General features: G+C 45.3%; 1 protein-coding gene and 1 pseudogene across 1 annotated transcript in view; one reads left to right on the forward strand and one right to left on the reverse strand.

The window, feature by feature from the left end:
- Nucleotides 1-4,247, forward strand: part of LOC112075039 (zinc finger protein 652-like) — a 29,451-nt gene extending 25,204 nt beyond the window's left edge. The window contains exon 2 of the mRNA XM_024142094.2: nucleotides 3,696-4,247. Within this exon, the coding sequence (XP_023997862.2) occupies nucleotides 3,696-4,120 (425 nt within the window). The 3' untranslated portion in view covers nucleotides 4,121-4,247. The remainder of the gene's footprint in view (nucleotides 1-3,695) is intronic.
- Nucleotides 4,248-13,588: 9,341 nt separating this feature from the next.
- LOC112075038 (kelch-like protein 40b) overlaps nucleotides 13,589-17,500 on the reverse strand; it is a 12,262-nt pseudogene continuing 8,350 nt past the window's right edge.

The following is a 17,500-nucleotide window of genomic DNA, read 5'->3' on the forward strand; positions in this document are numbered from 1 at the left end:
TCAGGCACAAGCGCTCTTTACAGTAAGTCTCTAGAGGACCCATGTCTCTTCTAGAGGACCCATGTTCTCTCCTAGAGGACCATGTCTCCTAGAGGACCCATGTCCTCCTAGAGGAGGCCATGTTCTCCTAGAGGACACTGTCTCTTCTAGAGACCCATGTCTCTCCTAGAGAACCCATGTCTCTTCTGTAGAGGACCCATGTCTCTCCTAGACGGACTCCATGTCTCTCTAGAGGACCATGTCTCTTCTAGAGGACCCTGTCTCTCTAGAGGACCCATGTCTCTCTAGAGGACCATGTCTTCTAGAGGACCCATGTCTCTCCTAGAGGACCCTGTCTCTCCTAGAGGACCCATGTCTCTCTAGAGGACCCATGTCTCTCCTAGAGGACCCTGTCTCTCCTAGAGGACCCCATGTCTCTCTAAGAGGACCCATGTCTCTCCTAGAGGACCCAGTCTCTCCTAGAGGACCCATGTCCTCTCCTAGAGGACCCATGTCTCTTCTAGAGGACCATGTCTCTCTAGAGGACCCTGTCTCTTCTAGAGGACCCATGTCTCTCCTAGAGGACCCATGTCTTCTAGAGGACCCATGTCCTCTTTAGAGGACCGTCCATTGTCTCCTGAGGGACGCCATGTCTTCCTAGAGGACCCATTCTTTCTAGAGGGAACCCATGTCTCTCCTAGAGGACCCTGTCTCTCAGCCTAGAGGACCCATGTCTCTCCTAGAGGACGCCATGTCTCTTCTATGACCCATGTCTCTCCTAGAGGACCCATGTCTCTCCTAGAGGACCCATGTTCCTCCTAGAGGACCCATGTCTCTCCTAGAGGACCAGTCTCTCCTAGAGGACCCATGTTCTCCTAGAGGCCCATGTCTCTCCTAAGAGGACCCATGTTCTCTCCTAGAGGACCATGTCTCTCCTAGAGGACCAGTCTTCTAGGCATGTCTCTCCTAGAGGCCATGCTCTCTAGAGGACCCCATGTCTCTCCGTAGAGGACCATGTCTCTTCTAGAGGACCCATGTCTCTCCTAGAGGACCCATGTCTCTCCTAGAGGACCCATGTCTCTCCTAGAGGACCATGTCTCTCCTAGAGACCCATGTTCTTCTAGAGGACCCATGTCTCTCCTAGAGGACCCATGTCTCTCCTAGAGGACATGTCTCTCCTAGAGGACCCATGTCTCTCTAGAGGACATGTCTCTCTTAGAGGACCCATGTCTCTCTAGAGGACCCATGTCTCTTCTAGAGGACCCATTGTCTCTTCTAGAGGACCCATGTCTCTCTAGAGGACCCATGTCTCTCCTAGAGGACCATGTCTCTCTAGAGGAACCCATGTCTCTCCTAGAGGACCCATGTCTCTCCTAGAGGACCCATGTCTCTTCTAGAGGACCATGTCTCTCCTAGAGGACCCATGTATCTCTAAGGACCCATGCTTCTCCTAGAGGACCCTGTATCTCTAGAGGACCCATGTCTCTTCTAGAGACCCATGTCTCTCCTAGAGGACCACCTCATGTCCTTCCTAGAGGACCAGCCCATGTCTCTCCTAGAGGACGTTCTAATATGCATATTGTATGATCTAGAAAAGAGTACGAGGCCGTTTCATTTGGGCACGATTTTTTCCAAAGTGAAAACAGCGCCCCCCTATTGACAAGAAGTTGTTTAAACAATTACTTATATACTGTCAATGAATCAATGATTCAAATGTATTTATAAAGCCCTTTTTACATCAGCCGATGTCACAAAGTGTTATACAGAAACCCAGCCTAAAACCCCAAACAGCAAGCAATGCAGATGTAGAAGCACGGTGGCTAGGAAAAACTCCCTAGAAAGGCAGGAACCTAGGAAGAAACATAGAGAGGAACCAGGCTATGAGGGGTGGCCAGTCCTCTTCTGGCTGTATCGGGTTGAGATTATAATAGAACATGGCCAAGATGTTTAAATGTTCATAGATGACCAGCAGGGTCAGATAATAATAATCACAGTGGTTTTAGAGGGTGCAACCGGTCAGCACCTCAGGAGTAAATGTCAGTTGGCTTTTCATAGCCGATAATTCAGAGTTAGAGACAGCAGGTGCGGTAGAGAGAGAGTCGAAAACAGCAGGTCTGGGACAAGGTAGCTTGCCCGATGAACAGGTCAGGGTTCCATAGCCGCAGGCAGAACAGTTCAAACCGAAGTCATCATGCCAGGTAGTCCTGAGGCATGGTCCTAGGGCTCAGGTCCTCCGAGAGGGAGAGGGAGAGAATTAGAGGGAGCATACTTAAATTCACACAAGACACCGGATGAGACAGGAGAAATACTCCAGACATAACAGACTGACACTAGCCCCCTGTCATATTGCCACAACTCCTCCCTCAAAACCAGTTACATCTGGTCCATACTGGACTCCCCCTCCCCAAACCCCCAGTCCTTGTTGCTCTTGTTATCTTCCAGAAGGACGTCAAAGGAGGTTGGTAGAAGTTCATGTTTAATCCCACTTACCTCGGCCTCCCGTTCTGGTAATTCCCCCGGCTCCACCTTTGACTCTGCTGGTGTCGAAGGCGAAGGTCCTGTTTTATTTTTACGACGACTTCCTGCCTTTATGGCCTCCTGCTCCCTACGATCCAGAATCAGTTGTATAGACCGCCGAAAACAACAGGTGTAGACCTTACAGTGAAATGCTTACTTACAAACCCAAAAACAACTATGCAGTTTTATAAAAATACCTTTAAAATATAGTAAGCGATAAGAATAAAAACGTATTAAAGAGCAGCAGTAAATAACATATATATATACAGGGGAGGGTGGGGGGGGGGCAATGCAAATTGTCTGGGTAGCCATTTGCTGTTCAGCAGTCTTATGGCTTGGGGGTAGAAGCTGTTCAGGAGCCGCTTGCCGTGCGGTAGCAGAGAGAACAGTCTATGACTAGGGTGGCTGAAGTCTTTAACAATTTTTCTGACACCGCCTGGTATAGAGACCCTGGATGGCAGGAAGCTTGGCCCTGGTGATGTACTGGGCTGTACGCACTACCCTCTGTAGCTCCTTGCGGTCGGAGGCCGAGCAGTTTCCATACCAGGCAGTGGTGCAACCCGTCAGCATGCTCTCGATGGTGCAGCTGTAGAACCTTTTGAGGAGCTGAGGACCAATGTCAAAAGTGTTCAGTCTCCTGAGGGGGAATAGGTTTTGTCGTGCCCTCCTCACGACTGTCTTGGTGTGCTCAGCAGGAGTGAGCGTTACATCCAAACCCCGGGTCACCACATTCTTTAGGGCAGATTTCTTCAGCATTAGTCAAGATGTGACCAGTAGATGTGGATGATTTCATTATTGTGTTGTTTGTAACGACCCTGGTAGGTTGACTGATAACCTGAACCAGGTTGCAGGCACTCGTTACACGTTCAAGATTTTTCTTGAGTGGGCAGCTTGATGAAAGCCAGTCAATATTTAGGTCATCCAGAAAATATACCTCTKTGTTGATATCACATACATTATCAAYCATTTCACACATATTATCCAGATACTGACTGTTAAAATATGGTGGTCTATAGCAGCTTCCCACCAGAATGGGCTTTAGGTGAGGCAGATGAACCTGTTAGCACTAGCTAGCTGTCTTTTGTGATTTGTTTTTGTGTTGACTTGTGTTTCCGTCAGCTTCAACTTAGTGTCTAATTCTAGTGCTTTTTGTTTCTTTGTTGTGCTCGTCCATAATGTGTGTTCTCCCTCCTTCCTAGGAGAGAAGCCGTATATCTGTGAGATCTGTGGGAAGAGTTTCACCAGTCGTCCGAACATGAAGCGCCACCGTCGGACCCATACGGGGGAGAAGCCGTACCCCTGCGAGGTGTGTGGTCAGAGGTTCCGTTTCTCCAACATGCTCAAGGCCCACAAGGAGAAGTGCATCCGGGTCAGCAACCCCATGGTAACCAACAACAACGACTCGCTGGGCGTCGACCCCCCCTCCCCGACTGTTTCTGCGGACCCTGCTGCGATTGGTCAGGTGGTTTTAGGGGCGGTGCTCCCGGGGGCAATGCATCACCATGCCACGCCCCTCTCCCTCCCCCTGATCCACTCCCTGGGGGGGCTGCCCCACACCCCCGCGCCCCACCTCCCCCTCCTCCACCCCTCTTCTCTGGCAGGATGGGCTCCAACATCTAGCTAACGCACTCCGCTCTCCTAACAGACCAGACCGCTAGCATCCATCTACTCTACAACGCTCTGCTAACAGACCAGACCGCTAGCATCCATCTACTCTACAACGCTCTGCTAACAGACCAGATCGTTAGCATCCATCTTACTCTACAACCCTCTGCAAGACAGACTGCTAGCACCCATCTACTCTACAACACTCTGCTAACAGACCAGATCGTTAGCATCCATCTACTCTACAAACACCTCTGCTAACAGACTGCTAGCACCCATCTACTCTACAACACTCTGCTAACAGACCAGATTGTTAGCATTCCATTCTACTCTACAACACTCTGCTAACAGACTGCTAGCATCCATCTACTCTACAACACTCTGCTAACAGACCGCTAGCATCCATTACTCTACAACACTCTGCTAACAGACTGCTACACCCATCTACTCTACAACACTCTGCTAACAGACCGCTAGCACCCATCTCTCACAACACTCTGCTAACAGACCAATCGTTAGCATCCATCTACTCTACAACACTCTGCTAACAGACTGCTAGCATCCATCTACTCTACAACACTCTGCTAACAGACCGCTAGCACCCATCTACTCTAAACACTCTGCTAACAGACCGCTAGCATCCATCTACTCTACAACACTCTGCTAACAGACTGCTAGCACCCATCTACTCTACAACACTCTGCTAACAGACCGCTAGCACCCATCTACTCTACAACACTCTGCTAACAGACCGCTAGCATCCATCTACTCTACAACACTCTGCTAACAGACCGCTAGCACCCATCTACTCTACAACACTCTGCTAACAGACTGCTAGCACCCATCTACTCTACAACACTCTGCTAACAGACCGCTAGCACCCATCTACTCTACAACACTCTGCTAACAGACGCTAGCACCCATCTACTCTACAACACTCTGCTAACAGACTGCTAGCATCCATCTACTCTACAACACTCTGCTAACAGACGCTAGCACCCATCTACCTACAACACTCTGCTAACAGACTGCTAGCACCCATCTACTCTACAACACTCTGCTAACAGACTGCTAGCATCCAGTCAGCCAACCCCCTGGACCCCTGAAGTACTCAGACTATGAGAGGAGGGGGATTTACAGGAGCGGAGCGAGGCATGGAGGAAGGAGGATTTCTTCATATAACCACATCGTGATGAAGGATCATACAGAGGCTTCTTGTAACATATACAGTTTAAATGCATACACCTTCCATATGGACATGTTTTTACTGTATTGAATAGTTCCCTTCTGGCCTGGTCGTTGAGAGTTCAGAGGGACATGTAAAATGACAACATACATAACATCTGTGTTTTCATGTTTTTCATTCTGCGTACCACAAAGCCACACCCTTTAATAAGGCCCTGCTTGTAGCACAATTGAACATTGGTCAGATTAACACCTCCTCAGACAAACTAGTTACTGGTGAGATTAATAACCCCGTCTCATAATAACTAGCTATTTACTGGGTTAAATCTGGGGCCTAAACTCCTCCCTAGTTGGTCTGTGTGGAATGAGTTCTCTACAGAAGGTTATATGTGGAACGATTTCTGTCTGACAAAAGGTTCTAGGTGTTCTGTGTGGAATTGGTTCTCTACAGAAGGTTCTAGGTGTTCTGTGTGGAAATAGTTCTCTACAGAAGGTTCTATGTGTTCTGTGTGGAATTAGTTCTCTAGGTTCTAGGTGTTCTGTGTGGAATTGGTTCTCTACAGAAGGTATATGTGGAACGATTCTGTCTGACAAAAGGTTCGAGGGTTTCTGTGTGGAATAGTTCTCTACAGAAGGTTCTAGGTGTTCTGTGTGGAATTGGTTTCTCTACAGAAGGTTATATGTGTTCTGTGTGGAATTAGTTCTCTACAGAAGGTTCTATGTGTTCTGTTGTGGAATTAGTTCTCTAGGTTCTAGGTGTTCTGTGTGGAATTGGTTCTCTACAGAAGGTTATATGTGGAACGATTTCTGTCTGACAAAAGGTTTGAGGTGTCCTGTGTGGAATTAGTTCTCTACAGAAGGTTCTAGGTGTTCTGTGTACAGTGAGTTCTCTGAAAGTTTACCTCTCGTCCTAACAGAGGTATATGGTGCCAGACGTCTCCTGCAAAGCCCTGTCTCTCTCTTCTCCTCATCCTCCTCTCCCCTACCCTTTTCTCTCCTCCCCTCCTCATCGTCATCCTCCTCTCTCTCCTCCCCTCTTCAGACATCTCCTGCAGAGCCCTGTATCTCTCCTGTCCTCACCAGACGTTGCCTACAGAGCCCTCTCTTCTCATCATCCTCTCCCCTCTCTCTTTCTCTCCTCTTCAAACATCTCCAGCAGAGCCCTGTCTCTCCTCTCCTCACCCTCTATCCTCCTCTTTCCTCTTCTCCTCCTCACAGTGAATGGACTATATTAGCCAAGCCATCAGAACAGACCAACAGGATAGAACCATCATTCTCTTAGCCTCCTGAAGATGAAGCAAACTGTTCTCTGATCTGTCTGCTGAAACACGTATCTGGCATTGCAATAACCAACTCCTGTGAGCTCACATGCTAGTGGATTATTATCAGCCTCTAAAATCAATCCTGCATCTTACTTTGAACCTTAGTGATATTTAAGATGTACTCTTTTTGTGTGTTAAATGTTAAAATTGTGATCGTTTGTGTAATTTGTGTGTGGCAACATTATGCCATTATGTAAGGTGTTTTAGAAGGTTATGACCAGCCAGTCACGTTGAAAGGTTATGACTAGCCAGTCACGTTGGAAAGGTTATGACCAGCCAGTCACGTTGGAAAGGTTATGACCAGCCAGTCACGTTGGAAAGGTTATGACTAGCCAGTCACGTTGGAAAGGTTATGACTAGCCAGTCACGTTGGAAAGGTTATGACTAGCCAGTCACGTTGGAAAGGTTATGACTAGCCAGTCACGTTGGAAAGGTTATGACTAGCCAGTCACGTTGGAAAGGTTATGACCAGCCAGTCACGTTGGAAAGGTTATGACTACCAGTCACGTGGAAAGGTTATGACTAGCCAGTCACGTTGGAAAGTTATGACTAGCCAGTCACGTTGGAAAGGTTATGACTAGCCAGTCACGTTGGAAAGGTTATGACCAGCCAGTCACGTTGGAAAGGTTATTGACCAGCCAGTCACGTTGGAAAGGTTATGACCAGCCTGTCACGTTGGAAAAGTTATGACTAAGCCAGTCACGTTGAAAGTTATACCAGCCAGTCACGTTGGAAAGGTTATGACCAGCCAGTCACGTTGAAAGGTTATGACCAGCCAGTCACGTTGGAAAGGTTATGACCAGCCAGTCACGTTGGAAAGGTTATGACCAGCCAGTCACGTTGGAAAGGTTATGACCAGCCAGTCACGTTGGAAAGGTTATGACCAGCCAGTCACGTTGGAAAGGTATGACAGCAGTCACGTTGAAAGGTTATGACCAGCCAGTCACGTGTGAAAGGTTATGACCAGCCTGTCACGTTGAAAGGTTTGACTAGCCAGTCACGTTGGAAAGGTTATGACCAGCCAGTCACGTTGGAAAGGTTATGACCAGCCAGTCACGTTGGAAAGTTATGACCAGCCAGTCACGTTGGAAAGGTTATGACTAGCCAGTCACGTTGGAAAGGTTATGACCAGCCAGTCACGTTGGAAAGGTTATGACTAGCCAGTCACGTTGGAAAGGTTATGACCAGCCAGTCACGTTGGAAAGGTTATGACTAGCCAGTCACGTTGGAAAAGGTTATGACCAGCCTGTCACGTTGGAAAGGTTATGACTAGCCAGTCACGTTGGAAAGGTTATGACCAGCCAGTCACGTTGGAAAGGTTATGACTAGCCAGTCACGTTGGAAAGGTTATGACCAGCCTGTCACGTTGGAAAGGTTATGACTAGCCAGTCACGTTGGAAAGGTTATGACCAGCCAGTCACGTTGGAAAGGTTATGACTAGCCAGTCACGTTGGAAAGGTTATGACCAGCCGTCACGTTGGAAAGGTTATGACTAGCCAGTCACGTGGAAAGGTTATGACCAGCCAGTCACGTTGGAAAGGTTATGACCAGCCAGTCACGTTGGAAAGGTTATGACAGCCAGTCACGTTGGAAAGGTTTTGACTAGCCAGTCACGTTGGAAAGGTTATGACCAGCCAGTCACGTTGGAAAGGTTATGACTAGCCAGTCACGTTGGAAAGGTTATGACAGCCAGTCACGTTGGAAAGGTTATGACCAGCCAGTCACGTTGGAAAGGTTATGACAGCCATCACGTTGGAAAGGTTATGACTAGCCAGTCACGTTGGAAAGGTTATGACTAGCCAGTCACGTGGAAGGTTATGACTAGCCAGTCACGTTGGAAAAGGTTATGACTAGCCAGTCACGTTGGAAAGGTTATGACCAGCCAGTCACGTTGGAAAGGTTATGACCAGCCAGTCACGTTGAAAGGTTAGACTAGCCAGTCACGTTGGAAAGGTTATGACCAGCCAGTCACGTTGGAAAGGTTATGACTAGCCAGTCACGTTGGAAAGGTTTTACAGTCAATTTTGCAGTGCACAGGAGAATGCAGTAAAGTGTGTGTGTGTGTGAGTGTGTGTGTMTGTGTGTGTGAGATGAGTAAAGGTGTAAAACAGTCAATCTGGCCCTGAATAAATGAACAATCAGCCAATCAGCTTGAGATTCCCAAAGTAGGAAGTAAAGTGGAGAGACATTTATCTGGCTTCTCGTCTATTGCCGATGTTCAGAAACCACTGTACAGAGCTTGGATTGTAGCCTACAAAAGCCTATTCCTMKTCTTTTCAAGTGGTGTAATGTACTGAAGTAAAAATACTTTAAAGTACTTAAGTAGTTTTTTGGGGGTTTCTTTACTTTACTCTTTATATTTTTTACAACTTTTTATTTTACTTCACTACGTTCCTAAAGAAAATAATGTCCTTTTTACTCCATGAATTTTCCCTGACACCCAAATTACTTGTTACATTTTAAATGCTTAGCAGGACAGAAAATGGTCCAATTCACACACTTATCAAGAAAACATCCCTGGTCGTCCCTACTGTCTCTCATCTGGTGGACTCACCAAACACAAATGCTTTGTTTGTAACTGATGTCTGAGTGTTGGAGTGTGCCCCTGGCTATCAGTACATTTAAAAAAAAAAAATGGTGCCGTCTGGTTTGCTTAATATAAGGATTTTTTTTTATTATTCGTACTTTTACTTTTGATACTTCAGTACATTTAAAACCAAATACTTTTAGACTTTTACTCAAGTAATATTTTACTGGGTGACTTTCACTTTTACCTGAGTCATTTTCTATTAAGGTATCTTTACTTTTACTCAAGTATGACAATTGGGTACTTTTTCCACCACTGAAGACATCACAGACACCCGAAATCTATAAAATCTCAACTTTTTTGAAATGTTGTTAAGAAAAAACGATCTTATCTGCTCAATGGTCTACTATCTGAGAAACAGTTTAGATATATTGGAGAAAGGTGAATTATTCCTTATGAAGAAGATACAGTGTAATTGGTTCCACTAGTTTACTCAACTTTTCGGTCAAAGTGTTACCTGAACTTAAACATTTTAGTTGGCACAAACAGCTCCAACATGAGAAAATGTAAGCAAAAATGTTGCTGACTTAAAAATATCTGTTTTCTCAAATTGTCTCATATGTTCATTCAACTATAAATTCTTATCTGGGCATCTTACCTCATAAGAGGCTGTGGAACCAGTTACTTAATGATATTTAGTTGAAACAACTCCTTTTTATGTATTACATGTTTTATAGTGTATTAGATAGAACTCTTGTATACTTGTAATCTATTGCGCMAATCCCTAACTAGCTCTATAAACTTGGTTTAAAAGCAATCATAGCAAACATATTGTCTCCCCCAAAATGTGCAATCTTTGGCTTCACAATGGCAAAATGTGTAGAATAGCAGGAAATTAGCTTTAAAACTGCACATTTTTCTCTTTGCACCATGGAAAAATGTGTAGTTGCAGGAAAAATGCTTTAAAACGGAAAATGTTTATCTCAGTCTCATGACAAAATGTATAGAATAGCATTATAAAACTGCACATTTTTTCTCTGTGCCCCATGGCAAAATGTATAGAATAGCATTATAAAACTGCACATTTTTTCTCTGTGCCCCATGGCAAAATGTGCTGAAATGTAGAAAGTTAGCAGTAGTCTGGCCCTGGAAGAGCAGGAGAAGAGGAGGAGATGTACAATTATATAATCATTCTCAGAGTACTGTGGGACTGTCATGAGATGTTCCCCATCAATAGACAATAGTAGCTATTATATTACCTATGGGTCTATCTCTATAGTAGATTCTGTTATATTTTATGGGTCTATCTCTATAGTAGATTCTGTTATTTATCTATGGGTCTATCTCTATAGTAGATTCTGTTATATTATCTATGGGTCTATCTCTATAGTAGATTCTGTTATATTATCTATGGGTCTATCTCTATAGTAGATTCTGTTATATTATCTATGGGTCTATCTGTATAGATGGTTGATGGAAATGAGTGCCATGGAACTGAATGTGATGTAGGTGGGTATTGGGTTAGTTAGGGCTGGTTGGTGGGTATTGGGTTAGTTAGGGCTGGTTGGTGGGTATTGGGTTAGTTAGGGCTGGTTGGTGGGTATTGGGTTAGTTAGGGCTGGTTGTTGGGTATTGGGTTAGTTAGGGCTGGTGGTGGGTATTGGGTTAGTTAGGGCTGGTTGGTGGTATTGGGTTAGTTAGGGCTGGTTGGTGGGTATTGGGGTTAGTTAGGGCTGGTTTGGTGGGTATTGGGTTAGTTAGGGCTGGTTGGTGGGTATTGGGTTAGTTAGGGCTGGTTGGTGGGTATTGGGTTAGTTAGGGCTGGTTAGTGGGTATTGGGTTAGTTAGGGCTGGTTGGTGGGTATTGGTTAAGGAGGAATGGTAGTGGTGGTACTACTGGTATAAGCACTTTGGGTCAGAATATGGTTGCAAACTTCCAGGATCCTCCAAACAGGATTTCTAGAGAACCGGGGAATGTATTCAAAGTTCCTGGAGTTTTGCATCAGAATGATGTGGAAATGTACATCAATGGCCAAACGAGTAACAAGAGAAGGTAGTATTGAAATAGGTACTATTAGACAGAGAGCATTACTTTACAGCCATCGTCTTTGTGCCACATCCATCACTCTAAGATGCTTGGTGATGGATCGGTGCTTGATTGGCTCACAATCAATTTATTTACTGTTTTCTTAAAGAGTTTTCAGTGTTGTGTTGCCATTAGAGAGGGATAAGGATCCCTAGTATCAGATTTGAAGGATTGTGGGTAAGGGAGCTAGGTATTTAATTGTGTGAGTATGTTTAGGTTTTTCATGAAAAAGCACTTACTGGCCAACCCTGTTAATTGATCAAATGCTTTGAGTCTGTGTGATCATGTCTAACATGATAATGGATATGTTACACTCAAAGAGAAGGGACATTTTAAAGGTCCCTGTTTAGTTAACATGTCCTTAAACCAGGGTATGTTGGAACTGATGAGTTGGTTCTCAGAAGTCTGATTGTTTGCGTTCTGCGTTCATTATAAAATAAAAAAAAGCAAATGTTTGTCAAAAAGTGAAACCAGGCATGTCCCGCCGGCCAGATATGTTAGGGCCGGAACGTTGAGTGTTTTTGTAAAMCCCGTTGGGATTTGTAGTTCTTGGGATAAGCTAAAAGATGGAGGCTGTAGTCCAGTAGGGTTGATTTTGTGGCCTTCAGCTGGAAGAAAAGTGGTTTGAATTTCGACCTCTGGGGAATTGACTTTTCTATGTTCCTTCTGGCTGGTMAGAAGACCGTGTGTATATTAAGGCTTATGAAGACAGATTTAATGTTTTCACAATAGAGGGTCATTGTTTCCTTATGGTCTGTTCTAGTGTTAAATCAAATGTTTCAAAGTAAGAGAGGTTGGTGGTTCTGCACATGTACGGTTGGGTTAGTGGGTCTAGTAAATGTCCAGTTCTGAGGAAAAGAAAGTCCTACATTTATCATAATAGAAATCAACAATGTAATACCCGAATCAAAGTTGGAAAAGCATCTCTCTCCTTTGACACTTTAAAGGTTTTCATGTACCTAAACTACCGCTTCCTACTGCTGCATTAAAACCAGTCATAACGTGTCTACCATTCGTTGATTCTATACATTACAGTGTAAACCCAATGTCTTAGTAGACTGGTCTACATAGACCACGACTATACAGTAGTTGTATGGGCTAGTTATATACACACCGTACTTAAACAATGAGCACTATAGTGTCTAGAGGTGCTAGTAACATTACATGTATCCTATCGGTTCGTGTTTATCATGTGTAACACAGGAGACTAATTCAATATTAAACAATATAGATATATTATTCCAAAACTGTTTAATGTTGTTATTTCTGTGTGTAGAGAGGAGTGATGTTTGAATGAAATGTTTTGGTTCTGTATCCAATGTTTTAATTGAATGTTTGAAATTAATGTTATTTTTTATTGATGGCATCCCACTGGCTGCAATTGTTCTATACTGTGTTGATAGCGCTGGTGTAGCAGCTGTAAAGCCCGCCCTCTGTAGGACCAGTACTACTCTCTCTGGACCTAGGGGCTGGTGTAGCAGCTGTAAAGCCCGCCCTCTGTAGGACCAGTACTACTCTCTCTGGACCTAGGGGCGCGTTCAGCAGGACACACCGGCTTGGAACCTTCAGACAGAAATATGTTATGTAGAACAAACACGCCTCTCTGACATGTAGACCAAGGAATCATATTGGCTCTATTTGTGGCATTTCTATCTGCAACGATCACAACATTGGAAACTGAAGGTGGCCCAGTTCTCATCTGGCTCCTTGTGTCATACCGAGGGATTTACAAGTGTCACAGCTGATGGACATTTAATGAATGAATTCAACAATAACACAGATGGTTTATCTTTAATTAGACAGTTTTAATTCACACAATTTATCTACACAGTGAAAAGCATTAATTCTTTCCCCACTCCAGAAGTCTGCTCTACGTATGCTCCCGTGAACTGATAGCATTATATGTGACTTCAACTCAGAGGAGTTGATTTGGACCCAGCGAGTTTGGGGGGTACCAGAGGACATCACAGTAGAGGATGTCGTTATTAATATAGTCCTCTAGAGGTGTTGATCATAGAGTCCTCTAGAGGTGTCGATCATAGAGTCCTCTAGAGGTGTCGATCATAGAGTCCTCTAGAGGTGTCGATCATAGAGTCCTCTAGAGGTGTCAGACTCATAGAGTTCCTCTAGAGGTGTCGATCATATGGAGTCCTCTAGAGGTGTCGATCATAGAGTCCTCTAGAGGTGTCGTCATAGAGTCCTCTAGAGGGTGTCGATTCATAGAGTCCTCTAGAGGTGTCGATCATAGAGTCCTCTAGAGGTGTCGATCATAGAGTCCTCTAGAGGTGTCGATCATAGAGTCCTCTAGACATGTTGTAATAATAGAGTCTTCTAGATGTGTTGTGGTGTTGGAAGAGATGCAGCTCCTGTGGTTCCAGTATTTTTATTTATTTTTATTGAATATTAAAACATACAATTTACCTGCAGTTAAGCCACTCAACATTTACATTCCAGTCTTTCAAGCTATACTATAACAGATATGCTATTTTGTGTGTGAATATATATATATAATTTATATATTATATAATTATTATATAATAAATAAAWAAAATATTAGAAATATATATATGTACAGTACCAGTCAAAAGTTTGAACACATTTACTCATTCCAGGGTTTTTCTTTTGTGGTTTCCACAGTGAAGCATGGAGGAGGAGGTGTGGGGATGCTTTCTAGTGACACTGTCCGTGATTAGAATTTTAGAATTCAGAATTCAAGTCCAACTCAACCAGCATGGCTACCACAGCATTCTGCAGTGATACGCCATCCCATCTGGTTTGCACTTATTGGGASTATCATTTGTTTTTCAACAGGAAATCGACCCAGCACACCTCCAGGCTGTGTAAGGGCTGTTTGACCAGGAAGGAGAGTGATTGACTTGGCCTCCACAATCACTCGACTTCAACCCAATTGAGATTGTTTTGGGATGAGTTGGACCGCAGAGTGAAGGAAAAGCAGCATATATGGGAACTCCTTCAAGACGGTTGGAAAAGCATTCCAGGTGAAGCTGGTTGAGAGAATGCCAAGAGTGTGCAAAGCTGTCATCAAGGCAAAAGATGGCTACTATGAAGAATCTCGAATATAAAATATATTTTGATTTGCTTAAAATGTTTTGCTTACTTCATAATTCCATATGTGTTAATTCATAGTTTTGATGTCTTCACTATTTATCTACTATGTAGAAGATAGTACAAATAAAGAAAAACCCTTGAATGAGTAGGTGTGTCCAAACTTTTGAATGGTWCTGTATATATATTTTTTGTTAGTATTTTAACCCCTTTTTCTCCCCAATTTTGTCATATCCAATTGTGATCCAATTACAAATMTTTCTCATCGCTGCAGCTCCCCAACGGGCTTGGGAGAGGCAAAAGTTGAGTCATGCGTCCTCTGAGAAATTTAACCTGGAAGCCAGCTGCACCAATGTGTCGGAGGAAACATTGTTTAACTGAAGACCGTGGTCAGCCTGCCGGCACCCGGCCCGCCACAAGGAGTCGCTAGAGCGTGATGAGCCAAGTAAAGCCCCCCCGGCCAAACCCTCCCCTAACCCGGACGATGCTGGGCCAATTGTGCGCCACCCTATGGGATTCCCGGTCACGGACATTTGTAACACAGCTTGGGATCGAACCCGGGTCTGTAGTGATGCCTCAAGCACTGAAATCTAGTGCCTTAGACTGCTGCCTGCGCCACTCGGGAGGCCCCATAGATGCTTTTCAATGTGACCTCTCACAAAACACCCTCCAGGTCAAACACAACAGAATTGATCAAATAACATATGTCATATGGGTTGGAACAGGTGGCACTGTGAAAAATGTAACATCTTTACAACTTGGTGAGTCTCATGGTGTTGAGGAGTGTTACAWCTTGGTGAGTCTCATGGTGTTGAGGAGTGTTACATCTTGGTGAGTCGAAGCGTTTTTAGGAGTGTTACATCTTGGTGAGTCGAAGCGTGTTGAGTCGTGCCCCCAAGATGGTGGCCCCAGAGGCGTATTGGATCTCCCTCAGAACGCCCACCCACTTCCTTTCCCCCTCGTCATACCTGCAGGAGGACAGGACAGGACATCAGGAAAGAGGAGAGAAGAGGATGTCAGGTAAGAGGACAGAACAGGATGTCAGGTAAGAGGACAGAACAGGACGGAGGTTAGGTAAGAGGACAGAACAGAATGTCAGGTAAGAGGACAGAACAGAATGCAGGTAAGAGGACAGAACAGGAGATTAGGTAAGAGGACAGAACAGAATGTCAGGTAAGAGGACAGAACAGAAGGTTAGGTAGAGGACAGAACAGGATGTCAGGTAAGAGGACAGAACAGGAGGTTAGGTAAGAGGACAGAACAGAATGTCAGGTAAGAGGAAAGAACAGGAGATTAGGTAAGAGGACAGAACAGGATGTCAGGTAAGAGGACAAGCAGGAGATTAGGTAAGAGGACAGAACAGGATGTCGGTAAGAGGACAGAACAGGAGATTGGTAAGAGGACAGAACAGGATGTCAGGTAAGAGGACAGAACAGGGTGTCAGTAAGAGGACAGAACAGAATGTCAGGTAAGAGGACAGAACAGAATGTCAGGTAAGAGGAAGAACAGAATGTCAGGTAAGAGGACAGACAGAATGTCAGGTAAGAGGACAGAACAGGATGTTAGGTAAGAGGAAAGAAGAGGATGTCAGGTAAGAGGACAGAACAGGAGGTTAGGTAAGAGGACAGAACAGAATGTCAGGTAAGAGGACAGAACAGGGTGTCAGGTAAGAGGACAGAGACAGAATGTCAGGTAAGAGGACAGAACAAAATGTCAGGTAAGAGGACAGAACAGGATGTCAGGTAAGAGGACAGAACAGGATGTCAGGTAAGAGGACAGAACAGCGTTTCAGGTAAGAGGACAGAACAGCGTTTCAGGTAAGAGGACAGAACAGGATGTCAGGTAAGGAGACAAGAACAGCGTTTCAAGGTAGAGGACAGAACAGCGTTTCAGGTAGAGGACAGAACAGAATGTCAGGTAAGAGGACAGAACAGGATGTCAGGTAAGAGGACAGAAACAAGGTTAGGTAAGAGGACAGAAGAGGACGTCAGGTAAGATGACAGAAGAAGAGTCTGTAGTGACCATAGGTCTTGTAGTGTAATGATTTGGAGCATTGGTGGCCCATTGTAAGTGTTGCTATCAGGACTTTAACTATAGTCCTCATCTCCCTGCCTCCAACCATAGCCCTGGCCTTCCCTGCCTCCAACTATCGCCCTGACCTTCCTGCCTGGAACCATAGCCCTGAATTTCCTTGCCTCAAACCATATGCCTGACCTTCCCTGTCTCCAACCATAGCCCTGACCTTCCTGCCTTCCATAGCCTGACCTTCCCTGCCTTCAACCATAGCCTGAACTTTCCTTGCCTCAAACCATATGCCTGACTTCCCCTGCCTGGAACCATAACCCTGACCTTCCCTGTCTCCAACCATAGCCTGAACTTCCCTGTTTCCAACCATTGCCCTGACCTTCCATCCATAGCCCTGACCTTCCCTGTCTCCAACCATAGCCTGACCTTCCAACCATAGCCCTGACCTTCAATCCATAGCCCGACCTTCCCTGTCTCCAACCATAGCCCTGACCTTCCAACCATAGCCCTGACCTTCCATACATAGCGCTGACCTTCCCTGTCTCCAACCATAGCCCTGACCTTCCAACCATAGCCCTGACCTTCCATCCATAGCCCTGATCTTCCCTGCTTCCAACCATAGTCCTGACCCTAGCTGCCTCAACCATAGCCTCCTGACCTTCCCTGCCTCCAACCATAACCCTGACCTTCCTTCCAACCATAACCCTGACCTTCCTTCCAACCATGAGCCCTGACCTTCCCTGCTCCAACCATAGCCCTGACCCTAGCTGCTCCAACCATAGCCCTGACCTTCCCTGCCTCCAACCATCAGCCCTGACCCTAGGCTCCAACCATAGCCCTGACTTCCCTGTCTCCAACCATAGCCTGACCTTCCCTGCTTCCAACCATAGCCCTGACCTTCCTTCCAACCATAGCCCCGACCTTCCTTCCAACCATAGCCCTGACCTTCCTTCCAACCATAGCCCTGACCTTCCTGCCTCAACCATAACCTGACCTTACCTGCCCCCACCATAGCCCTGAACTTACTGCCCCAACCATAACCCTGACCTTCTCTGCTCCAACCATAGCTCGGGCCTTCCCTGCCTCCAACCATAGCCCTGACTTCCTTCCAACCATAGCCCTGAACTTCCTTCCAACATAGCCCTGACCTTACTGCATCCAACCATAATTCTGACCTTCCCTGCTCCA

The sequence above is a fragment of the Salvelinus sp. IW2-2015 genome, unplaced genomic scaffold (genome assembly GCF_002910315.2).
Source record: "Salvelinus sp. IW2-2015 unplaced genomic scaffold, ASM291031v2 Un_scaffold2950, whole genome shotgun sequence".
In the NCBI taxonomy this organism is placed as follows: domain Eukaryota; kingdom Metazoa; phylum Chordata; class Actinopteri; order Salmoniformes; family Salmonidae; genus Salvelinus; species Salvelinus sp. IW2-2015.